The sequence below is a fragment of the Cavia porcellus genome, unplaced genomic scaffold, assembly GCF_034190915.1.
Source record: "Cavia porcellus strain 051 isolate PalLab524CR breed Dunkin Hartley unplaced genomic scaffold, mCavPor4.1 scaffold_23, whole genome shotgun sequence".
Classification (NCBI taxonomy): domain Eukaryota; kingdom Metazoa; phylum Chordata; class Mammalia; order Rodentia; family Caviidae; genus Cavia; species Cavia porcellus.
In genome coordinates, this window is record NW_026947506.1 from 31,001,705 (window position 1) to 31,026,205 (window position 24,501).

General features: G+C 54.1%; 2 protein-coding genes and 1 long non-coding RNA gene across 6 annotated transcripts; 1 reads left to right on the forward strand and 2 right to left on the reverse strand.

Annotated features, from left to right (window-relative positions):
- Positions 1 to 1,747: 1,747 nt before the first annotated feature.
- On the reverse strand, positions 1,748 to 14,096 carry Tmem184a (transmembrane protein 184A). 3 transcript variants are annotated; one of them, XM_013152729.3, is made up of 9 exons: positions 13,986 to 14,096; positions 8,649 to 8,876; positions 5,149 to 5,314; positions 4,793 to 4,883; positions 4,630 to 4,705; positions 4,422 to 4,513; positions 3,686 to 3,855; positions 3,053 to 3,247; positions 1,748 to 2,531 (listed from the first exon to the last, which is right to left on the reverse strand). In XM_013152729.3, exons 2-9 carry the CDS (start codon positions 8,874 to 8,876, stop codon positions 2,272 to 2,274), a joined length of 1,278 nt encoding a protein of 425 aa, XP_013008183.1. In that variant the 5' UTR covers positions 13,986 to 14,096; the 3' UTR covers positions 1,748 to 2,271. The 3 variants fall into 3 exon arrangements, with proteins under 3 accessions (XP_013008183.1, XP_063090091.1, XP_013008184.1); XM_063234021.1 differs by lacking the exon at positions 13,986 to 14,096 and adding an exon at positions 12,123 to 12,139; XM_013152730.2 differs by lacking the exon at positions 13,986 to 14,096 and adding an exon at positions 9,459 to 9,603.
- LOC134472480 (uncharacterized) lies at positions 9,601 to 19,054 on the forward strand. The gene is made up of 2 exons (XR_010042323.1): positions 9,601 to 9,878; positions 11,202 to 19,054. It is a non-coding gene; the product is annotated as an uncharacterized LOC134472480 (long non-coding RNA).
- Positions 18,038 to 19,797, reverse strand: Psmg3 (proteasome assembly chaperone 3). Of its 2 annotated transcripts, none has more exons than XM_003470064.4 (3): positions 19,649 to 19,797; positions 19,131 to 19,367; positions 18,038 to 18,549 (listed from the first exon to the last, which is right to left on the reverse strand). In XM_003470064.4, the coding sequence occupies exons 2-3, from the start codon at positions 19,344 to 19,346 to the stop codon at positions 18,397 to 18,399; spliced, it is 369 nt and encodes a 122-aa protein (XP_003470112.1). In that variant the 5' UTR covers positions 19,347 to 19,367; positions 19,649 to 19,797; the 3' UTR covers positions 18,038 to 18,396. The 2 variants fall into 2 exon arrangements, with proteins under 2 accessions (XP_003470112.1, XP_013007973.1); XM_013152519.3 differs by lacking the exon at positions 19,649 to 19,797 and adding an exon at positions 19,475 to 19,624.
- Positions 19,798 to 24,501: the final 4,704 nt, after the last annotated feature.

Consider the following 24,501-nt stretch of genomic DNA (forward strand, 5'->3'; position numbering starts at 1 on the left):
TGAGCCCTTGCAAGTCCTGCCTTCAACCCAAACTGAGGAGAGTGGGATGCACATGATGCCTGGCAAGGGAGGGGCTATAGCAAGTCCCCAGAGGCCAGATCTCCCCGTGGCTGCCCCCAGGGCCCCGTGACACCAGCCCTTGGAGCTGAGCTGGGGGATTTAGGATCCTAGGCCCAACTTGGAGGCTGTGAGCAGACAGAATTGTGAAGGGGACCCAGGCTGTCACGCAGGGCATCTGCCCTCTGGGGTTTCCCACTTGAGCCACTTGACAGATGGAAGTGTGTGGGGCCACAGCAAGCTTCTGCCTGCCCAGCAGCCCCCTCCTGTAACCCATGGCTGGGCCATCCTCAGAGCTCCACTTAGTCATCAGTGATGATGAGACCAAGACACTGCTCTTGGTCCTCCTTCCTCTGGGGCACTCACATTTCCTGCCAGGCAGCTGGCAGAGCTCAGCCTGGATGTGCGGTTCAGGCCGCTCTTGCAATGTCTTTCCCTCCAGCAGGTGGTGAGAGCCCACAGCCTCACTGTCATCAGCAGGGTCTGCGCAGGTGCCTGCAGAAGAGCAGGTGGCCGGTAGCCTCTGCCAGTTCTGTGACTCCAGGCGCCTGCCCCAGACTTCACACGGGTTCAGTGTCTGTCAGTTCCTCACACATGTGGGTGCTTCCATGTAGGAGCCCAAGATGCTGTCAGGTCTAGCAAAGGGCTCCGTCTGGAGCTCACATGGTGTCAGGCTCCCAGGAGGGTCCCCCAGAGCAGCTACTGTCCTGAATAGGGCTGCGGGCTCCTCAGGCCATCCATTGGGCATGAATAGAGCCAGCGTGTAAACACTCCCAGATCTCTAGGGAGCATGGTCCCCCTCAAGCCTGTGGGATGCCTCTTGAGCCTGCAGGATACAAAGGGCATGATAAGGTGGTGGGGGTGGGGGTGGATCTTTCCAGCTGGGCACAGGGAGGAACCCTATCTTATCAGCAGCCCAGGCGCCCAGCAGAAACTGCTGGCCTTGAGTCCCCTGGCCCTGGGCCAGGAGGAAGAAAGTGGGGACTGGCCCCCACTCTAGCTGCTACTGCAGTCAGTTTCACTTGGCTGAGTCCCCAGGTTTGGGGCACAAGTCCCTCTTCCCCCGGTGACCTGGCCCCATCCTTGGGAGGTGCCTGCCAGGCTTTCCTGTCTGCTGTGCTACTTCGATCCTCATGCCCTGTTCTCTGTCTCCTGTACACAAGCTCCACCCCCCTGCCTGCCTGTGCTGTGGGATTCAGACTCACCCCTGTGCCTGGGATGCCCTGTGGGGAGACACCACTCATGCCAGGTCCCAGTGGAACTCCTCCAATCCCATCCCAGCTGCCTTTGCTCTCTGTGTGCCAAGCCCATTTGGCCCTTCCCGTTCCAAAGAAGGGCCTGCCTGAGGCTCTTTGGGCACGTGGAGTAAGGGGCAGGACGGAAGAAGACAGGCCTGTGACCCCTCTGTGATCAGGCACTGGAGGCTGTGCCCTGAGACCTCATCCACCTGCAGAAGGGTGGGACCAACATGAGGCTTGGCTGGAGGATGGTGTCCACTCTGGCTCCCTAGGGTGGCACATTGCCTGGCTCCTGATCTCAAAGTCCATGCTCTTTGCCTCATAGTGCTCTGAGCCACACCATGGGCAGCTGTCTGAACAAGGAGGACTCTAGAATAGCGGGCCTCGTGAGCAGCCCCCTGTGCTCTGTTGCTGGAGTACCAGCCCTGCAGGAACAGAAGGCCAACATGCCATTAGAAAGTCCAAGGTGTTTATAAATAAGGTGGTTCCATGGGGAGCAGCAGGTCACCAGCCAGCCTTGCCTGCTGCTCAAGGCTCTGGCAGTAGGCTGCCCTGATGGCTGTGTCATGTGCCCAAGGTGACCTCTGCCAGGCCCCACCTGAGGGTCCCAGCCCTCAGCATTTGTGATTCCTCTGCTGGCCCAGACCAGGCTGCCCAGCTTTTCCTTAGTGGCCCTTCCTGTAGCTGCCCAGGCTGACTGTGCATCTGTGCCTGTCATGTCCATGAAAGAGCCAACTCTCAAGTTCTCTGGGTCCACATTAGCACCTCTCCCTCAGCAGCCTATTGCGGCTGATGGCCGATCACACCAGTGCATTCTCAGACTTGTCTGATGTGCCCAAGTGCCTTTCCTGGGTCAGGGCTCCCATTGAGCATCCAGCTTGGGGCTGGACACAGGACAGGAGAGCTCTTCGGAGACCTTTGGCAAGTGTTGGTGAGAGGCTCTTATTCATCCCAGATGATTGGGCAGCCCAGGTCCCTACAAATCCTCTGAGCGGATCAGCATGCGCTTCTCCAATTTCTGGTTCCTCCGGCCTCCACCAGAGTCACAGGCAGTGTCAGGGTGGGTACTGGGCGAGGAGTGCCCACCCTGGCCAGGCACTGGGGCCTCATGTGTGGCCTGCTGTGTGTACTGCTGGTAGGCAGGGGAGAAGTTGTGGATGGCGTCCTGCACGATGTCCTGGGGGCTGATAGTTTCCTTGAGGCCACTGGAGATGCTCTGCATGGGTGCTGGGGGGCCTGGGGGGTAGGCAGCATGTGAGCCAAGGGCCAGGGATGCCTGTGCCCCAGTGTTCCCCATCATGGACCCAGACCTGGGACACAGCTCTTAGCCCTGCTCCCTGGCTGCCTCAGGCCACTCAGGCTGGGCTCCGGCATGTCCAGATCGGGACAAGGCCAACCTGACAACCCCAAGACCTCTGAGCTAGCTTGGCTCCTCCCTCTCAGCCCTGGCCCTGTAGCTCATTCCCCTGCAGTTTCCAAGCGGGACACCATGGGCTGGCCTGGGGTAGGGCCATCACATCCTTGGCCACAGTGCCCTGACCAGTAGGTGAGAGGCACCTGGGTAGCACAGGTCACTGTGGTCCATCAGTAGGGATGTCAGTTCCCACCCCTCTGAGGGCCCCTGGGGTTGTGGGCCCTGTTCAGCACATCTCCTCCAGACCTCACACCCTCAGGTGCCTGAAAAGTTCCCCTGCCTGTCCCTGTATGTCCCGAATTTGACATCCCAGCACCCTGGGCGATCGATCGGCCTGGCTTACCTGGGGAGTTCTTCTTCTCTGCATACACCTCGCAGGTGAAGGCGTAGCGCAAGGCTACAGAGGCAAAGAGCATCTCGATGCAGATGAGGAAGTTCTGGTAGCCGGCGGCCAGTGTGCCAGCTCCCACCCTGGTGCCATCGATGACCTGGACCTCAGGAATGGCCCCACACCTCTCCAGGATGGCCAGCAGTAGTCCTGGGGATAGCAGCTGCCACTCAGGCCTTGGTACCGGATGGGAGGCTGGGCCCTCGCCAGCCCAGCCAAGGGTCCCACCAAGGCCGGCCCAGGACAGCTTGTCCATATGGCCTCCTATGGGAGGAGGGGCTGAGCACCTTCATGGGGACTAGGCACCTCCAGAGACAGAGGTCATCAGCCTGCCATATCTAGTCCTAGGTCTGGGGCCCACCTGAAGCTCTACGGTCTGCAGAGGGGACAGTGAGTATTCGCAGCCTGTGTGTGGGCCCAGTAGGGCAGGGCTTGGGAAGCTGCAGAGTGGTCTCCTCCTGCTAATGGACCCTGCCATGTCCTTGTTCTTGGGGCACTGGGGAAACTGAGGGCACATGGGGTGGAGGGGCGATTAGAACCAGGTTCTGGGAGTGAGGCCTGGCCTCAGCGCTGTTCCTGGCCACCCACCCTGCCAGAAGGAGAGGAAGATGACTGCCTTGATGGTGAGGAACTTCAGGACTGGCTCGAAGGGCTGCAGGAGGTCTCTGGTGGCAAAGTAGAAGAGGAAGAGCGCGTAGAGGGCCAGGCTGACGGAGGTGTTGTAGACCAGGGTCACATACAGGTAGCCGCTGTGGACACTGGGCGGGAGATCTGCTGTCAGGGTGGCCTGGGTGGTGCTGTAACAGCCCCCTGCCTCCCTCCAGAGCAGTGGGGTCTTTGGGGCTACCTAAGCATGTGTGTGGGGGTGGGGCAACCCCCTTCTGCTGACAAAAATGATCCCACTGCCCTGTCAGAAAACCACCTCCACAACCTCATCGACCAGCCACAGCCTGAAGGACGGGGTCCCTATGTGGTGAACACTGGTGAGTGTGGGTGCATGTGGTTATGCATATGTGACTCATCTATGTGTCCATGTGTGAAAATCCACATGTGAGATGCATACATGTGTGTGTGCACATGTGCGTGCCTGTGGGTGTGCCCTGAGCAGGCTCCCTCCCCAGTCCTGCCTCACCTCCTGGATGGAGCATAGGGCTCCATTGGCCCTGAGTCCACCACCCTCCTTGGGTCCCACAGTGTGCAAAGACTGTGCTAAGGCCAACTCTGGGTTGTGTCTGTGAACCCCATCCTTGGGGGGTGCCTCTTCAGTCAAGGACGGCCCCCTGAGCCCTGTGCCTATCAGTGTCTGCTCCCCACCACCACTTACTTGAAGTCTCCATCGTGGTATTTGCCAAACGCCTGGAGGATGATGGTTGTCACGGCCATGATGGGCTTCACAATGCAGAACTGCAGGGTGGCCTGGGGGGAGGGGCGGAGGCTGGGCAGCACAAAGAGCCAGGCCTGCATATCCAGTGGCAGGCGCAGGCTGGTGTTGCCTGGCAGGTGGGAGGGGGAGGGAGGGAGAGGCCACCCACCTGCTTGCAGAAGCGCAGGAAGCCAATGGAGTAGGACATGCCCCGAAGGCAGCAGGTGCCATAGAAGCAGCTGGGCCTGTGGGGAGGGAGTTCCTGAGGTGGGCTTGGAGGACAGTCCCAGCCCCAGCCCAGGGCATTGTTGGGTGATGGAGGAGAGGCTTACTTGATGGGCTTGCCCCGGATCTCAGCCATGATAGTGCTCTCACCCCCCAGGTACTGGAAGCAGAGGCTCAGGAAGCTGTAAATGACGAAGGCTGCAGGGTGACAGGGGCAGCTATGAGCCCATGGCCACGGGATCTTCCTGCACCAGGTTCCCCCCAGGTCACGAAGTCCATGGGCCCCAGGAGTTGAGGGGCTGTGTCCACACACCTGAGGCGCGGTCACAGCTACAGTGGGCACCTCTTGCCAGCATGCATCCCCTGAAGCCTGGAGTCCAACACCCCAAACCTGCTGCCCTCCCTTGGCCTCACTCATCCACCAACCCCCCCCCCCGCCCCCCGACTTGGCCCTGCACGTCACCTTCATAGCAGTCACGCACAGAGTCGAAATAGACGTAGTACTGGTGGCCACCGAGGAGGAGGAGGCTGAGCCAGGAGTCAAAGGCGTAGATGGGCACAATGAGCAGCAGGCGGATGATGTAGCGCTGCTCACAGGGCACAGTGTAGGAACGCAGGTGCAGGTAGATCTGGGCAGGTGAGAGGGGGCATGGAGCCACTGCCCACCGCCCCTTCGGCTTGCATGCACCCAGCAAGGAAGCGGGGTAGGCAGAGCCACCCGTATCCCTGTATTTCCTAGTCTTTTGCAGTCAGTGTGGTTATCATAGAGAGAAAGTAAATACCATTCTATCGCAGTCAAGTATACTATAAAATAAATGCAAACTTAACATGTAAGTATACACTAACTATATACTACTGATTATAATACAATTATCTCTTTCTTCTTTCTTTCTTTCTTTCTGGCATGGGGGATTGAACCCAGGGCTTTGCATGGAGATTAAGTCCTATTTAATTTAATTTAATTTAATTTAATTTTTTTTTATCGGTACCAGGGATCGAACTTATGACTGCCTGCTTGCAAGGCAGGCGCTTATGCTGCTGAGCTAAATCTCCAACCCCTTAATTTTATTTCTTATCTTTTAATTTTATTTTTAAAATTTTATTTCATTTGCTAAATTGCCCAAACCAGATTCAAACTTGCAATTCTCCTGCCTTGGGCTCCCAGAGTGCTGGGATAACAGTGTAGTGTGTGTCACTACACCTGGCTGAATTTTTAATACACAAATAAAAAGCCTATACATTTATGGCATCCAGCCTGGTGTTTCAATAGACACGTGCTGCAGAAGGGTTAAATCCAGATGATGATTATTATTACAACCACTGTCTCACATACCACATTTTGAGGTGAGGGACAAAGTCTATTTCTTTAGATTTTTTTTTTTTTTTTTGAGACAAACTCTCCATATGCAGTTCGGGCTGGCCTCGAACTCACCGCGATCCTCCTTCCTTTGCCTCCTGAGTGCTGGGATTACAGGTGTGCACCACCATGGTCACGTTAGCAATTGTTAAAGCATTAGACATTGAACCCAGGGCTTCCCACACGCTGGGCAAGTGCTCAGTCACTGAGCAACACCCCCAGCCCTTCCTTTAGCAAATTTCAGGTGTGTGATTCACTGGTTTAGTTGCTACCTCAGGAGCGAGACCATCCCTGCTCTTAAGAACCCGTGGTAAGAGGATGCACACTGCCATGCGCTTACTCCTTCCTTCACCAAGGATCCCTGAGATCTGCTAGGTGCCAGGAGCAGGCAAGGGCAGGTAACGTGCCCAGCCCCTGACTGGGCAGGGCTTCTGCAATGCACTCTGGCTCTTGACCTGAGGGTAGTGGAAGGACTTATGACCTCTGTCCCTAGGAGTAAATCTGTTCCAAAGGAAGGGGGATGACATGTGCATGAGGATACTTATCCTAGGGATATGTAGGGAATGACTGTTAGGACCTCCATGCCAGTGGGTTGAGCTGACTATGCCATGGAGCAAGAGTATGCAGGATTGGAATGCCACACGGCCTATAAAAATGAAGCCCAGAAACTCAGCCCTGTGAGGAAGTGCTCCAATGGGAAGCCATACCTAAGGGCCACAATGCACACCAAGCAGGATCCTAAGGTGTTGGGAACGCTGGGTTAAAACTGAATGAGGCCCCTAAGGTCTCAGCCTTGGGTTGTGGAAAATATGGGTAGAGTCATTACCTTTTAAGTTTACTAGATTTCCCAAACCTTCCACAAGGACATGACGGGGCCAGGGCTGAGGGGCGAGGTGCATGGGTTCTGCGTCTGGGACCCTGTTGGACTGGCTTCCCAGGAGAGGGCTGTGCAGAGGGCGGCTGCCTGACTTGGAGTGGGAGAGCCGCCTGTGTCAGGGCCAGCTCTTATCAGGCACGCAGGCCTCCTTGTGTGCTGTGGGAGGACACGGTGTGACCCAAGTCAGGAGATCTCTCTTGGGGCAGGCGCTGCCTAGTCAGTGACCTTGGAAGCTGCTCTCCTCTCCGGTCTTGGTTTCCCCATCTGTAAACCGAGGGGTCAAGCTCCTCTCTGTCCATTCAACTCTAAAAGGGCAGACACAGCACCTTCCTGGAAAGCCCAAGGTCCTGAGTTCAATTCCCAGTCTTCCAGCAAAACAAACAAACAAATAAATAAATAAAAGGGCAGAGTGTCCAGGCTTCTTCTGCCAAGCAGGCTTGGCACTGGCTGCAGGTCAGCAAAGGGGACAATCCTGAGGGCCGCCTTAGGCGTCTCCACAGGTCCTGTCCAAGGTGCACACCCTCCAGATGCCCAGCACGGCCACATGCACAGGCTGCATGACCCCAAGTCCTCCCTGGTAGCCCGACTGGAAGGGCTGGCCTCCACACCACCTCTGCAGCTCTGGTTCTGCCTGGTCCACCTCAGGAATGTTCCTTGTATTATGGTAACCAGCTGTGTGCCAGCCAGTGGGTGTCACACATAGGATCCCCTGCCCCCTGGCTCATGTGCCTATCCGTGCCCCTTCCACGGGCAGGTGGGCCAGTGGGGAGGGCTCTGCGCTCTCAGCGGCTCTCCACTGCCTTCTGAGGCTCCCGGTCCCCATCCATAAACAGCCACACTGGATGCCAGGCCATGCCAGCCCTGCCAGCCCCACACCATTCTTACTCTCGCCTTTGTGTCGTGTCATCCAGTCAGGTGTTTCTGCACCTCTCTGTGCACCTGAGGATGCTCGGGATGGTCCTGTCTCTGACTCTCTGTGCCTTGTGTCCCCACCGTGTCAAACCTGCCTGGCCACCAAGCCTGACAGTTCTGGGGGTGTCATTTTCCCTTCACTGACAGCTCAGGCCTGGGGCTATGCATGGAGACTTAGGAGTAGCCCGGGCCCTGTGCCCTCTGGCCAGGCTGGGCCCAGCTCCTTGTGTCCTCTCCCTGTACCCACTTCCCAGCTCCCTGTCCTTGGCTGCGGCTCCCTGATGCCCTGTCCCCACCTTTTGCCTGACTCCCCATGCGTTCTGCTCTACGCTGCCTGTCTCCAGCTTGAAACTTCCTTCAGAGCAGAGTCTAAGCCCTGGACACTCTACCCTGGGTTCCACACCTCTGCAGGGAGAAGGCCTTTTTCCTTCCCAGCTACATGGCTTAGGAGAGATCCTTGGTCTCCCTAAGCCTTGGTGTTTTTGTCTGAGCAATGGACAGCATGGCTGACCTCGGTAAGCAGGGTGAGGGGCCAAAGCAATGCCCAGAGGTGCAGTGTTGCATTCTGTCCTCTGTCTGGCAGAGACTTCTCTTCTTCAGGCCTGACTTCCACATGGCAAAACCTGAAGAAAGGACCCGTCCCTTCTCTGGTGCCTGTGCCTAATGCTACCCTAGGTCCCTGGGCACTGTACCCTGGTCTCACTGAGCCTTGGTGACTAAACCTGAATCGATCCCAGCCCAGTGGGGCACTGGCTGAGCTGCATGGTATCCCATGGAGAGCGCTCCCCAGGAAGGCTCCAAGTGGGGGAGGACTTACCTGGTGGCAGGTGAGCACCAGAGCCGCCCACACGAAGACACCAGAGACACCTCGGGCCAGTGCCGTGGTGAGGAAGAGCCGGGAGGCTGCCTGGGAGCTGTTGCCTATGTGGTCCATCTGTGGCCCTGCAGGCGCCACGGGCATGGCCGCTGAGGGGCTGGGTGGTGGCCAGGTCGAGGGTGCCAGGGGTGCTCCAGCCATTACCAGGATCCCTGAGACATTACTCATCTGCAGAGGGGGAGGATGCGAGGGAGGACTGAAGGCCAAGGGACAGTTTCCGCCTGGCAGGGGCGGGGTAGGGCAGGGGTCACCAGAGGGAGGCTCTGCCAGGCCATGCCTACTGCAGTGCCTCTTGCTCAGCATGGCAGGGGCAAGTCTCCACCTAGCTACTGTCCCTGGTACCACCAGCTTCAGGTTGTGGGTCCACCTGTCCCTTCTTCCATGGGGATTTAGATCTGTGTCACCTCTCCTTTGGCCTCAGGCAGTCCTGGGTGCCATCTATGCAAGGGGCCCTGGCTTCTTTCTGCCCGGGGGTTGGACCTCAGTTGCCTGTGTCCTGGAGACATCCCTTTGTTTCCCCCTTCTATACAACAAACTCCACCTCTGATACCCTGGGCTTTCAGGGAGTCTGTGGTTTAGGAGCCAAAGACTGCTTCTACCCAGGTCTGGAAATGGGACCCCACCTCCTGGGGGAGTAGGGAGAAACTCACCCATAATGGTACCTCCCGCCCCCATGCTGGGACCTGCTGAGCATGGTCCCAGCTGCTGCTGCTTGGCCACGCTCCCCCCACCTGTCCTCTGGCAGATTACCTGCTCCTCAGGCTCTGGACAAACTGCAGGGGCCTCTGGTGCATATCCATTCCCACCCCGGCAGCCCTGGGCAGCCCTGGGCAGCCCTGGGCAGCCCTGGGCAGCCCACCTCCCCACTCTAGCTGGTGGTCATAGGGCCCAGAGCCTACCTCTGCAGGCAGGAAGCTCCTGGCCCAGCCCCGGGAGGCCCAGCCTCTGGGGACGCTGGGCTGGTCATTCAAGTGACCACGTGGCCCCACAGGGGGTGGGGCAAACTGCTACAGGAGGGCTCTGTCATGGCAAGGCCTCACCTGCCCAGTGTGGCCCACCTGAGGAGGACCGGGAGGGGAGGAACCAGACCTGTCCCCTCCCTGCTGACACTCTATCCCTCAGGCTGTTTGCTCAGTGGCAGCTGGCTCCCAGGAACCAGCAGGCCTACAGGTACCCTTCACCTGCCTGGCCCTGGTGGCTGGGCAACTGCCAGGGCAGGGACGGGTAGGAGCGGTCTGTGTGGACTGAGGCGGGGAGCTGGGCTAGAAGCCTACACAGGGCAGGTCCTAAGGGCAGGGGTGTGGGGGGCTCAAGTACAGGGAGTCTTTGAGGTGATGAGGAAGTTGTGCACTCAGTGCCTGAAGGACTCATTGCCATGGGGTTAATTTAGGAAGGGGCAGATTGTGCCACATGAGTTTTAACAAAGCACAGGCCCTAGAAGGTGCACCGGAGACATTTCTGTGTTGTAGGGAGGGGGCCATGGATGACAGCGAGGTCACTGGGCCTCCTTGAGTCTGGAACTGGAGCTGCAGGGCCTGACCTGTCCCACCATCCTGCTCCTGGGAGGGGCTGGGGCCTGTCTGTCCCTTGGTCCTGTTACGGTCACTGCTCACAGGGCTGTGGGTGCTGGCCGCTCTGTGAGGGGTTAGGATCATACATTCTCTGTCCTTCCTGCCACCTGACTATCCCTGAGCCCTGAGCAAAGGGCTCCTTTTAAGGTGGGACCTGGGGACTCAGGCTCATCCCTGTGTCCAGCCGCCTCTGGAACTATGTGGGTCTGGGGTGACCAATTCCTGGGTCACTACCCATCTACATTTCCCCTAGTGAGTCCCTGCTGTCAGTGACCTCCTCCCTTGTAAACACTGGCCCCGGGCCCTGGGCCTTCTCACTCCTGCACCCAAGCCTGGCCCTCTCCTCCAGGTGGCTCCTTGTCCTGCGGTCTTGGTGTCACCCCCAGAGAGGGCTCACCTTTGCCCCACACTGCCTTCATGTGTCATCTGAAATCCTGCCTGTGTATTGTCCTGGCGTGTCACAGCCCTCTGGGCTATGGGTTTCCTGGACAGGAACAGAGGGTGGCGTCTCCAAGGTCTGCAGCCAAGGTGAGCTCCTCCTCTGTGTGGGAGGTGCCTGCCCTGAGCCTCTTGCCCTGCCCCTTTAGAGGGGCCCTGCAGAGGCACCAGCTGTGTGGAACAGCATTTTCTGGCCCTGATATTGTTACTGTCATTATGAACAATAAAGAAGACAAGATAGGGACCAGGGATGTGTAGCTCAGTGGCACTGTACCTGCCTGGCAAGCGCAAGGCCCTGAGTTTGATTCCCAGTGCAAACAGAAGGAATAGTAGTAATAATAATAATAATAATAATGACAAGATAATGGCTTTAGGGCTCTGAAGGGTGACGATATAGGGAGGGAGATATGGGCAGGCTTCTTTGGACCCATTTATGTTCCCGTGGGAAAACCGAAGCCTGAGCCCACCCCCGTTTTGTTTCCAGAACCCAGCATGAGATGAAACCTTAGGCCTTCACCCGGCTACTGATGTGACGACTGAGTAGACGGCAGGAAGCACTGTGGTTCAATATCAGAGGGCTTCCAGGATGGCTGGGGCCTGGCGCTGGGCAGGCTGAAGGCCTGGACCCTGCACTGAGACCAAGGAGAGAGCACCAGACCGGGAACCCTGCCTTAGCCTGAGCTGGCTCACACACCCAGTGGGCCTGTGACTCTTGGGAAGACCCTTAAGTCTCAGCTACCCCTTGCTCTGATGGTGGCCACTTCTGTCCCAGGCTGCAGTGTTCCTGTCAGCTGACATCTCTAGGAAGCTCCGCAGGTACTTTGGTGGCATCTCTCTCCCTCTCAGCACTGGGCCTTGCATATAAACTGGGTCTCTGAGAAGGGGTGATGGGCCCCCTCCCACCCCTGCTCATCTTCCTTCTCCTGCCTGGGTCACCTTCTCTGGCCTCCTGACATAGACACTTCCAGAGGCAGCCTGAGCCACTCCAGCAGCCCCTTTGTTCCTCCGGGCCTCTGTATTCCCATCTGTAAGATGGGTTTAGTCCAAAGGCCAAGCAGGGCAGGAACTGGATGAATGTCAGCCCAGGCTCTGTTCCCACCAACATGTGCCTCCCTCTTGTTTTTCCATCTGCGGGGACCCAGGCATCAGGCCAGGCAGTCATCCTGCAGTCCTGGTGTGCACCCATTCCTGGGCTCCTGTGTCCCCACCTGCAAGACAGGGCAGCCATGCCTGCCTCTCAGGGATATAGGGAGGACACAGTATGGTACAAACACCTCCACTTGTGACCTACGTTGCTCAGCACAAGTCCTTCCTGGTCCTGGGTCATTGTAATCCTCCTGGCCAGGGCTCTACCCCACTGTCCTGTAGCTGATGCTGGCCTGGGGTCTGGAGCCAGGGACCATACCTGATCGTATGTGCCCGGGACCCACTCCATCCTCCACAGCCTGGTGGGCCTGCCTCAGCTCACTGCCCGAGGAGAGTGTGGTCCTGTCCGGGTGCTACCCCCTTCTCCAGCCAAGGGTGGTGACACCTGACAATGTAGAGGATGGCATTCTGATGAAGTATTGGGGCTGTGGGGGAGTGATGGGGCACTTCTGGGTTTGGCATGCGGACCCTGCCATGGCAGGGGCTGGGAGAGCCCTCCTTAGCCCGGCCTGGGAGTCAGAGTGGGCTTGTAACACACAGTCATTCCAGTGGTCCAGCGTTCAGCACAAGACCACACGCTGCTGAGGTCAGGCATGAGGGCACTGAGGCATGAGGGCCCAGATGACCAGCTCTCACATAGAGGCCAGGGGCATGGTCCATAGCATTCAACAGAAGAGGGCAAACTCAGCCTTATTCTCCAAGGAGAGGGCTGACCAAGCCTGTGACAGGACAGACCTATCTGCCCACATCTGGGCAGTGGGATCGCTGACCATTGTTTGTGTAATCAGAAGACCAGATTCCTGCTATTCCAGCAAGCCCAGGTGCCCAGAAAAGCCAGGATGCCCCAGGGCCACCCCATACTCCTGGACCTTGTCACTCCTGTCTCAGCCCTGCCTTTTGTCCTAATGCCCATAGCTCCTGGGCTGGCTTTTGCACCTGTCCGCACTTAACCATCTTGTCTCTTCACACAGGGGTCAACTGTGCCTTCATCTCTGGTGCCCAGTCTTCCCCCAGGTTCTGCACCTCAGGCTAAGGAGTACCACCCAGCCCAGGTGACATGCCTTAGGCTGCAGAGGGGCTGTGGCACCCGACATCCTGCTTTTCTCACTGGGTCCCATGGCTCCCACATAGGGCCCTTCCTAGCTGGTGCCCCAACAAGTGGACAGTGGCACTTGCCTTTGAGTTTCTTGTTTTGGGCCATGCAATGGCTCCGAGCTAAGGAACACCCACCCATTCCTAGAGCACAGCAGGGTGGTGACAGAGGCCACATGCTCTGGTGCTCAGGTCAAGGACTCATAAGCAGGATGGAGCTCAGGGAGAGGCAGTGGAGGAGCTGGGGCCTCATTCTGCCCACAGCCCTGCAGGCAAAGATGACATATTGCCTTCCATCCCAGGGACCAGGAAGCCAGCCATCTCTCCCCATCTCCTGCCACTTGGTCTAGTCCTGTCCCTAGCACACCTGCCCACAAACATGTAGGCAGTACTGCTTCCTGGTGGCCAGAATGCCACTCCTCCCTGGGGAGGAAGCAGCCCTCTGGCAGACCTGGTGCCTCAGTTTCCCCATGTAACCTAAATCCTACATATGGCTGTGCAGGTCAGGGCATTCAGAATGAAGACATAGGCTCTTCTTAGGTGCCTGCTGGCTACTTCAAAGTGCGTCTCTGTCTAGAGTCCTCTTGTCAGACCAGCAGTGTCCCTGGACTGAGCTCCAGCTGCCCAATTGGCCTGGTGGCTGCATTCGGGTGAGGTGTGAGCAGCCTCAGCTTCTGGCCCCTGGACTGTCTTACTGCCGGTGCCCAGCAGCCCCAGGACCCAGGGGGGCCAGCCTGGGAACACAGGGACACCCCTTCCCGCATTGTGGGTCTGCGTTCACCCTGCTGCCAACCCCAACTCCTGAAGAACCTGCCAGGACCTGTCCATGCCTGCTTTTTCCCACACTAGCTGCCAGCTTTGGGTGTATCCCTGCCAAGACTTTCGGTGGTACTGGAGCTGGTGGGGAGCAAGGAATCTGGGTTTGATAGGATGGGGAGAGAGTGGGTTTTTTCTCCAGAACACCCACCCCACTGGGCCCCAGTCTGGAAACCATGTCCCTCCCATGTGAGTCCCCATGTGCATAGCTCACCTCCCTAGTGGCTCTGGGCCGCCGGCAGAGCCCCTGATAGACTTGCAGCTTGGCTTTCCAGACAGGGGACACCTTTGCAGCCTCCAGCCCTCTGCAGTTCTCCTCAGCAGCTGGGCCGCAGGGTCCCTGTACACCCTTGCTCTGCCCAGAAACTCCACCCAGCCCTGCCTAGCCAGCCCGACCTGCCCAAGCAGCCTCTGCTGGGCCACACCCTTGGCCACCCAGACCAGGTTCTGCGACCAGCCTTCAGTTACTGCCACAGCCACCTGTCATGCCCTCCTGCCTGCAGACCTGGGTCTAGAAACTGACATCAAAGTGCTCTTCTGGTGGCCATGTACCAAGTATGAGCAGATACTGCCATCAGGGTCACACCCTGGCCCTGGGTGTGCAGTGGTGTGGTGATGCCTATGTCCCACATGAGCTGAGCGTCTGGGTGACCGGACCATCTTCCACCAACCCTTCCTTCGGTCTACAACTCTCCATTCTCCCTTCCTTAGTCCTGGTATCCCCAAACAGCTCTAGGGAGGCCGAGAACAAGCATTGTTACCAAACTGGTCACAGTTAGACAGGGTTCACACGACCACTGGAACATGTAATCTGTGTTTGGGCCTTTTGTGGGCTGACTCTCGGTCCTCCTGGCCCCGGGGAGGGGGACATGCGACGGTGGGGCTCAGGGAGGTCGCTGCTAGTTTCATGTGAGAAAGCTTCAACATTCCTTGTCCTTACGTGGTGTGGGCTGAAGGCCGACAGATGGTAGGGCAGGTGCTTGAGGCCTGGCAGTGGGGCCTTCTGCATAACCTGGTTCTCTTTCTGGAGATGTGTCTTCCTCCTCCTCTCTTCCTGTTTCTCCCAGTGCCTCCCCCCTAGTCCCACCTTGTGCTTCTTTCCAGGCCCTAGCATGGGGAAGGCAGTCTGTCGTCAGCCCCCCAGGCCTTTTTGTCTGTGTGGTACGGGCCTCATGTGAGACGCTGAGCTTGCATGGGAATGTTCCAACATGTTCTTGTGCACATTGCTGACCATGTCCACTTCTGGGCCCCCAAACGCTGTCCTCAGCAAACATGGGCTTATTTCTGAAACATCCATATTGTCCTCGGGGCTTAAGGGGTCTTGGACCTCAATCTTTCTTCAGGAACCTTCACTTACAGCCAGGGCACCTTTCACCCACACAGGCAGGGCCTGCTGTTTTTCTTGCTGTGATGCCAAATGATAAGCTCCAGTGGCAGTGCCTCCCTTCAGTGCCAGGCATACTCTGCAGGCCTGCCTTTACTCCACCCGCTGAACCTTCTCCCTGTTTCCAGTTTCCCTTCCAGAAGCTAAACCGAGCAGTCTGTGCCAGCTCACTCCTCCCTGTGTGATCTCATCCTGTGGGCTACCGTAACTGGTGTGTGTGAGGGGCAGGTTGTTGAGTTTCAGGATATGGTAGCTGCCTGACCCCAAGAACAGCTGAGTTTCTGGAACTTTCTATCTTCAAGGTGCACTTGAGCCCTGGCAAAGAGTAGGAATGATGGAGGGATTTGGGAGGTCCCAAGTAGCTCAGCAGAGACCTGGGAAAACCATGGGAGGGAAGGTGGTGGTCCAAGGCAGAGCCTTGTAGACAGACCCTTCCTGCACGTCTGCGGGAAGGAAATTGTAGCTGGACAGCTGGGTAAGCATCACACATGGCCTCATTAGCTACAGATCTTAAATGCTGGCAGCTGGGAGTGAACTGTTCCTGTGGGAAGCAAGAACAGTGACTCTTTAGGGAGCCAGCCTGAGTCGGATGGGACGTGGGGATGCGCAGGGGCCCTGGCTGAGCTCCTGAAGGCAGGGACTATTGATGTGCTTTTTTCTGTGGCAGTGGGGGTCAAGCTCAGGACCTGGAGCGTGCCTCTGTGATATAGCTCGAGCCCGTCAACACTAGCAGATCACTGTGGCAGCTCCAAGGAGTGTAATTTAGAGGCCCAGGGAATGAGGTTCAGCTCTGGGTCAGTTTGGTACCTTCGGGCCAGGCCGTCTTGGGGCCACACAAATAATAGGGGTGGAGGAGCTGCCTTCTTGCCGTCACCACTACTTACTGCCCTGACCAGCACTTACACCCTGGCGTCACTGAGCGTCTCCCTCATTTCTCAACTGTCTCCACTACCTGCCTCTTAAGTAAGGGGTGGGGGGTGGGGTCATGGGACACAATTAGAGGCAGGGAACTGTCAGGGCTGGCGCTTAGGAAGCCCGGAAACGAAGCGCTTGAACCAGAACCAGACAGAAACCTGAAGGAAAGACTGACCTTGGTAGCTGGATTATTCCTTTGATGTAATTAAAAGGACACAGGGACAGAGAATGACAGAGGGGCCGAATGACAAGAACATTAGGCCCCAGGCCCCCAGTTCTTACTATCCAGTTAGCTTTGTGGCCTCCCCTCGTGTTTCACTTTCCTTGTCTGCAAAAGCAGATGGTGAGTGGTGGGGTTTTGAACAGAAACAGGCACATGAACTAATTCGATTTCATTTGTGGACAAGATTGGGAAACTGAAGTCATAGACTTGACTTCAGACCTAGAGCAGACCCAGGGTGAGCTTCTCTGGATCCGTTCCATGGGGAGAGCTGCAGATCCTTGGACAGAACCAGGTATGAGTTTTAGGGGACAAATATGGATGATTAAAGGCTGACAGTGAATGAAAAAGTTTGCCCCAAAGCCTGCTCCGTAGTGCTAACCTAATGATGCCAAGTTTTCACTTCCGGTCGAGTTCTCCAGAGCTGGTGCCCACCCCACTCCAGCCCAGCCTAGTGGGCCCAAGCACTTTCCCCACCTTGGCAGCTTGTGGTCCTACTGTGCTTCCTTCTTGAGTTCATTCATCTGTGGTAAGATTTGTGGGGTCAGGTCTCCACGGAGCTGACACTGACTGGGATAAAATCACTATGAGGCTCTATAGGAGACACCTGTGTGCAGGAAGGGGCGGCAGGCATCCGACAGACCTTGGGGCCTGCAAGCTTAGCTGGGCTCCAGACGGGACACTGGGTGAAGCTGTCTGGACATGATGAAGGCTAGATATGCTGTCTGGAGTCCTTGGTCCAAGTTGGCCACTACAATGGGTCCCAACTGCCAGGGATGGATCAGGGAGCTCCTGAGGGCAGGGTGGCAGGACATAGGTGCTCAGGTACTCCTGTTGCAGGAAGGAGCATTGGGACAGTCATCTTCTGTCCACCTTCAGCAGACCTACTTTCTCAGTTCACTATCTGCCTGGCCTACAAAGGGGTTCCTAAGAGAAAGAAAAATTACAAGTCTGCAGGAGCCACCAGTTCAAAGATAAACCAAATACAAACATTTCTTAATAATTTCATGAATACCCAGGGGTTACTTGAGGCTTTTGTGCATCCTCAATTCCAGGAAGGGCACCATGTGCTTCTCTGTGACCCAATCTCACACCCCCCCAACTGTCTCTGCCTTCTCACCGGAGACCATCAGAGCCTCAGGTGGGACAAAGATTTCACTAACTGGAGAGGGACTGGTGATACTGGCCTTGCTGTAAGACAGAGAGCCCAGGTCCAGGCTGCTACTCACAGGCCAACTCTGGGGTTTAAAGGTCATTCTACATCTAACCCCTGATTCCAGCCTTTAGCAATCTCTGCAGATATCCTAGGATTATTTCTAAAGGGTCGACCTAATTCTACTTAAAACCCTCCAAGTTCCTCACTGAGCTCAGGATCATTCTAGGGCTACCTGTCCCCCACAGTGATCTTCTTGTCCAGCCTTAGCACCCACCTGCAGTGCCACCCCTGCTGTCCTCATCATACCCTTGACCTCTGTACACATGGTTGCATCCCTGGACTTCACACACACACACAGTGGCTTCAGGCACTATGCCTTGACCTCTGTACACATGGTTGCATCCCTGGACTTCACACACACACACACCCACACACAGTGGCTTCAGGCACTCAGTATGACCCTACACAACACCAGCAGGATGGAAGCCAACAATGAAGACCCATTGGAGAGGAGCAGGGCGACAAGCAAGCACAGAGGTACTCCCAGGACTCACCCTCACCCATCAACCACCAATGGCATTTTGGTCATGATTAAGTATCACGGGAAACCCACTTTTATTAAAAAAAAAAAAAAAAAAAAAACTTCTACAAGTGACACTGCCCACCGAGGGCCACGAGTCATGCCAGCTGACTCACGTTGCTCATTCCCAAGTAGATGCAAGGATCAGAGCCCAGGGAGAACCATTCCCAAATGTCTCTACTGCTTTTGCCACCCACTGTGATATAGTCACAAACAGTGAAGATCTGCCTGAAGACAGGAATGCTTTTTGTGGCCAAAGTCAGAGAAAGCTCTTTCTTTTGACTGTGCCAAAGGACGGGTCTATGGGACCCTGCAAAGGGACAGAGTGTCCAGCTGGTCTCGCTGAGTGGTGTGTGCTGCTAACTCCAGGTCACCACACCTGGCACACCCGGATCAGCTCCTTTAAGGCCTTCAGCCCCTCCATGCTCTTGTCCTTCACCGCCATGGCGAGCAGGACTGCTCTGTTTCCAGCTTCTTGAGACACAAACGCTACCAAGTTCTTTGCAAAGACATGGATGAGAGGCTGATGAAAGGGAGGAAATCACAGTGACTGCAGGAATCCTGGACTTTTTCCCTGATGCTTTCATTAAGTGACTCTGGCTTCCCACACTACCATTAAGCCCAGTGTAGCTATGACTCAGAGCTCCACGAGGCACTTGAACTCCAGGTATAAACAAACCACTACAGAGGCATCATTAAGCTTATTTCCTTGGTGCCTTCCTCAACTCTCTTCCCACCTATTTCTAATCTGGAAGGACTCATGAAAGACAAGCCTGCGGAGCGAGACGCTGTCAAGTCTCATGGAGCACGTGCAGCCACTCATTAATATAATGTATCAGGACAGGGTCAAACTGAGGAGGCAGCCCGCATTACAAAATCAATACCTCCACTTATCTGCTGGATAAAGCGCTGACGGGCTGTGAAAGGCATTGCCAAGGGCAGGAAGATGCCCTCAAACCCACACAGGTCCCCGAGAAGGCTGTCACTGTTGCTGTGTGTGTGTGTGTGTGGTGCCGCATACCAGATGCTCCATACCCTACTGACAATTTGCTGCCAGGAGAGAGGGTTCTCCTTCACCCTGGGGTCCCTTCCCAACCACTCTACCTCATCCTGCCCGAGAAGGACTTTTGTGGTGAGCACTGGTTTGCTGATGTCGTTGGCCACGCTGCTGGGCTCCAGGGAGACCAGGGTACCCATCTTCCCGAACTGGGTCACCACCACCAAGATGTGGCTGCTGAACGCTGTGCAGACCACCTGCGTGGGGACTCCGCACACCACTTCCGTCTTCTGTTTCGATACCACCAACGGTTTGCTTTCCATGGTCCCGCTCTTCAGTGGCGGCTTTAATTTGGTTTAAAAAGACAAATAAAACAAGCACTGAGTCAAATAGTGTAGGGTATTACATAGGGCTCCAAAATAAGTATCACGTGGCTTTAAAACGGACGCACAAGCAAGTCCAGGTGGGCACGACTGAATACAGCGCCCACTATTTACTGGGGTTCGGGAGACCGCCTGCCACACGTGTACACCCAGTTCTGTTTATTGGGGCTTGGGAGAAAACCCAGCCCTCGCAGAAACTGATTCCCCGGGTGAGAGTAAGAGCAATGGGACCCCATGCTCACCACAACACGCCACGCCGGAAATGGCTCTGCGGGAGCGACTCCCGCCGGAAGTGACTCCCACCGGAAGCAAGACCGAGGGCTTCCGGTCCGGACCGCTAGGCGCTTGGTCCGTGCGGGCGCCGGCACCTCTACGGCTCGGGTTCCATGCTGCCTGACAGTCCGGGTGACGCGCTGAGACTAAACTCAGTCTTCCCGGCGGTCCCGGGAGCTGGAGGCTCGCAAGCTCCGGACTCATCGCGGAGCGCCAGGCACTGTCTGAGAGTTTACGATGAAGCAACTCTTAATCTTTGGCTTAGGTTCTGGAGGCTGAGCCGTCAGTGCCCGCGGTGAGGCCGGGGCGGAAGAGAACCCTTTATTAGCCCGGTGCCTGCATCTATCCGTGCCTGCGAGCTGGGGGTGTCATTGGCAGGCAGGGTATCGTGGGATGCGGAGAGTGGTTTGAGCGGTGAGACCTTCCCCGGTGGTGAACATCCGAAAACCCTACTTAGGCCTTGCTGATCACGCACTTGGCCCTCGCACCCCTACAATCTACTCCCTCTGCTGGTTTAATGCTTTCTTATTCTGCCTCAGTCAAGTCAGATGAAGCCTGTACTTTCCAGAATGATTTCTGGTGTTGGCTTAAAATAAAAGGGGCACATACAAAGCATGATCAAAATAGACCATAAATCAAGAGGAAATTCGTTTTTTAACATTCTTGCAGTGGGCACACAAAGGAAAAGATTAGGGTTTCATGGTAGTAATACTCAAGAAGCAGGAAGCTTATCAATTTCCCAGCAAAGTCTTTTTGTCTGTTCTAAATTTAAACACACATCCACCCACACACCCCAAAAGCAAAATGCCAGTGTGTTGCTTTACCAAGTGAAACCTTCAAAAGGTGGCTCTGAATTTTATTCGCCTACTTGTGCATTCTCTTTTCAGGCAAAAGAGACTGAGAAAATCTGATTCCCACCCAAACAAAAACTTCAGAAATAGACTCAACCATCTCAATAAAAGGAATGTTGGAGAACAAGGTGAACTACATTTTCATGCCACTGTTAAGCGAATAAGTGATTTAATCTAGAAAGACCTAGTATGAAGGAAAACAGTGGTGAAAGGTCCTAGGCCGAGGTAGTGTGGATCTAGGAAGAGGATTGTCTGGTGGGCTTAATGTATGTGTGAACAGAATTTGCACACTTGGAAGGATGGAGAGAAGATCTCATTACCTGGCTTTATTTTCCATTGTACAGGGTATTTGTACTGGAAAGAAAGATCCGTTATGTAAACTCATTAAAATGAGAACCAAGTAGGATCAACAGGGAAACAAAAATTTGAGAAGTTATCTTGAATGAAAAAGAGAAAAAAACCACCTCAAATAGCATAAATTTGTCTTATATTCAATAAATTTTAGGTCCTGTATGCAACTGCATTAATTTGCAGAAACAACAACGAATCAAGTGTTGATTTGGCAGGTTCCTAATTTTTCTAACAAATTGTGCCTAGCTCAACATATTATCTTTCCCTTTGTGTGTGATTTTTCCCAGCTCTGTTATAAAGAGGGTTGGTTTTTTAATAATTTGCAAGTGTACCATCAATTTTCCCAAGAGCCTCTCATAATCATTTGATATTCAAATTGTTTCTTGTTGAAGTGCCAGCAGGCACTGGCCTTGGCAGTTTCCTCCTCTTCAGTCCTTTGCTTGTCTGGCTTTGCCAAAGCCTCCCACACTAGCGCTCTGTCTAAACATGCCCCATTACATTCCTGGGTGTTCCGACATCTTGTATCTCTGGAAATATTTATGATTTGCTTTAGATTTCAGGGTATTTCTACAGCCTTACAATATGATTCTGGGTCCATTCATGCAAAGTGGGGAAAGATACTACAGTTACATGAGGAGGGAGGTTTGAGTGGAGATCAGTATGTGAACAATCAAATCATTAGTGCAGTGTGGCTTAATGATGCATACCTGTAATCTCAGCAGTGTGGGAGGCTGAGGTAGGAGGATCAAAAACTTGAGCCTATCCTGGGCAATTTAGTAACTTAGGAAGAACTTGTCTCAAAATAGAAAATAAAATAAGGCTAAGGATGTAGTTCATTGTAAAGGCCCTGGGTTCAATACCTAGCACTGAAAAAAAATTATGGGTACAACTTTTTTTATTATGATGATATTTTCCTATGTAACTGCCTAACTGCAGGGACTTAGATGACCAAACCTTTTTTTTTTTTTTTTTTTTTTTTTGGTACCAGGGATTGAACTCACAACCTCATGCTTGCCAGGCAGGCACTTATGTCACTGAGCTAAATCCCTGGGCCAGATAACCAAATCTTTAGACTGTGAGGACTTCCTAGGTGTGATCTCTCAGACTAGGTACAATCTGAGGCTTCAGAATCAACTTTTTTGGCTCTCACTAACTGTGGTTTGGGCGAGTTTATTCTGTGAGTCTCAGTTCCTCAGCTTGGATTTAAAGATACCATTGTGCTTGTCCCATAGCCCTAGGGAGGTGGTTTGTATATAGTGATTCACTGGGACATCATAAATTCAGCTATCAAATTTATTATTAACGAACTCTTCTCCCTATTCTTAAATAAATAAAATCCTGCTGCAGTGTACAAATGAGCAACAAAATGAATGCATCCAGTGGGATCTGGTGGGGGCTCATTCAAGGCGCTGTCAGCTGCTCCTGGCCTGCACCGTGGGAACCTGCTGTCTCCCAGGTGCCGGGAGGGTGACCGTCAGGACCCCCAAGGCCCGGGGTCTACTTGAGCAGCAGTTCTGTGGACCCAACATTCTCTCTGTGTGTCTGTGTTATGTGACAATAGGTGGAACCATTTTATTTGTATAAATGATGTCTTTCTCACTTCTCCCAGCCTGGCTTTTAAGAGGACCGGCTAACTAGAAATACATTGGTGGGGCAGGCCTGAGTCCCACGTTAGATACAGTCATTCTATAGAGATTATGTATGTATATTAGTTTTTAGGCACTATGGATTTAAGTTTTATTTATATTATGGATGTTTTTATTATATTTAAATCATTGATTTGTGTGATTTTTTTCTTCTTTCTTTCTTTTCTTTTCTTTTTTTTTTTTTGAGGCAGGGTTTCACTGTGGAATTCAGGCTGGCCTTGAACTTACTATGTATAGTCTAGGCTGGCCTTGAACTCATAGCAGTCCTCCTGCCTCAGCCTCCCAAGTGCTTGAATTACAGGCAATCATTGATATTTTGGAATTTTTTTTTTTTTTTTGGTACCGGGGATCGAACTCATGACCACATACTTGCAAGGCAGGTGCTTGTGCTGCTGAGCTAAATCCCCGGTGATACTTTGGAACACATAAAAGAGGCTGTATCCATTAGGATTCGTTCAAATATAGGCAACAGACACTTACGCAAAACATCTCACAGAAATGAAGACACTCAGAGGCTCAAAGGATTCCTCTGTGCCTGGACTACACACATGCCTTGGGTCTGTTCTCAGCTGCTCATGGCCTTATTTTAGGAAGCTTGCCCCTGGTTCTGGTTCTTCCTCAGCAGCTTTTCTTGCTCTATAGCCCTGGTCAAAGTTCCAGGATAGACTCATAACATGAGTCTTACGTCTATCCGAGCACTAATTGCTGTCTTAAAAACAGATTAGAGCCATGTGTGGTGGTGCACACTTGTAATCCCAGCACTTGGAGGCTGAGATAGGAGAACCCCACAACTTTGAGGCCAACCTGGGCTATTTAGTGAGTTCAAGGCCAACTTGGACTGTATAGCAAGACCCTGTCTCAAAAAAACAAAATAAGCAAAACATGAAAAAAAAAAAACTAATGCAAAAGTGACTTTTTGTACATTTGAGAGTTTGAAAATACCTCTAAATTATGCAGGTCAAAGAAGATATCATAATGGAAATTCCGTGCTCTCTATTCTGTTCTCCCCTGGAAGCCATCAAATCTATCTCTGTTGATTTGCTAAAATGGACATTTCATAGAAACAGAGTCATCGGTGGCCTCTGACTTCTTTCCCTGAGCATCACATTTCCAAGGTCTGTCCAGAGAATGTCAGTCTTTTCTTCTTTTGGGAGAAAAAAATTCTTGCCAAATCCTTGCAAAGTTTTTTTTTTTTTTTGGTGTTGGGGATCGAACTCACAACCTCACTCTTGCCAGGCAGGCTCTTGTGCTGCTGAGCTAAATCCCCAGCCCTTGAAAAGATTAGATGGCATCACATTTGCCAAAGGTCTGGTCCAGGCTCTGACCCCAGGTGTCCTGCCCCTCGTGGGTTACAGGAACCACTGTGACAGTGAGTGCATGGACACGCATGCTGTTTTCAGTGCCTTCGAGCTCTACTCTCTGAAGCAGAGACTTGAGATGGCTCCATAACTGACTCCCCCACCCCTAATTCCTCTTTTCAGGCCTGGTAAGTGTCAGAGTGGCCTCAGCACCACAGTCCTGTGCATAGAGATGGGATGTGATTGCTGCATAGGAAGCCAGCAACTTAGAAACAGCAGAACATGGCGGCAGAGTGAAGTAGCCAGAGAGGATGGCAGGAACCCCTTTCCACGCTAGCAGCCCTGGGGCTGGCTGACAGCATGCACCTGACTCCTGCTTTTATGCCTAATTCCTCCCTCCGGTGCCCTTGGCTTGTCACCGTTGGCCTCCTCTGTGGCCAGCTGTGTTTCTGTACATTGCAGGGCCCCAGTGCCCGTGTGCAGTGGGTGCAGAGATGCTGGACTATGCATGGACCCTTCTCATTACAGAGCTCCGGAAGACAAAGACTGCCTGGCTCTGTACCCTGTTACCTAGAAAAACACAACAGCCCATTAATTTTTTTTTCAAACTATGATAGTTCCAGTTGTGGAATGGAATAGATGGGGTGTGTTTGTAGCCAAGGCTTTTAGAAGATAG

What these genes read in the sequence shown, in the direction of transcription:
- Psmg3 (XM_003470064.4), bottom strand. Translation starts at nt 19,346, where the DNA reads ATGGAAAGCAAACCGTTGGTGGTATCGAAACAGAAGACGGAAGTGGTG. An exon ending in TCCTTCTCGGGCAGGATGAG is followed by an intron (nt 18,550 to 19,130) that starts GTAGAGTGGTTG and finishes CCCTTTCATCAG; the next exon opens with CCTCTCATCCATGTCTTTGC.
- Tmem184a (XM_013152729.3), bottom strand. Translation starts at nt 8,876, where the DNA reads ATGAGTAATGTCTCAGGGATCCTGGTAATGGCTGGAGCACCCCTGGCA. An exon ending in TGGTGCTCACCTGCCACCAG is followed by an intron (nt 5,315 to 8,648) that starts GTAAGTCCTCCC and finishes TCACCTGCCCAG; the next exon opens with ATCTACCTGCACCTGCGTTC. An exon ending in CTTCCTCTCCTTCTGGCAGG is followed by an intron (nt 3,248 to 3,685) that starts GTGGGTGGCCAG and finishes TGCTATCCCCAG; the next exon opens with GACTACTGCTGGCCATCCTG.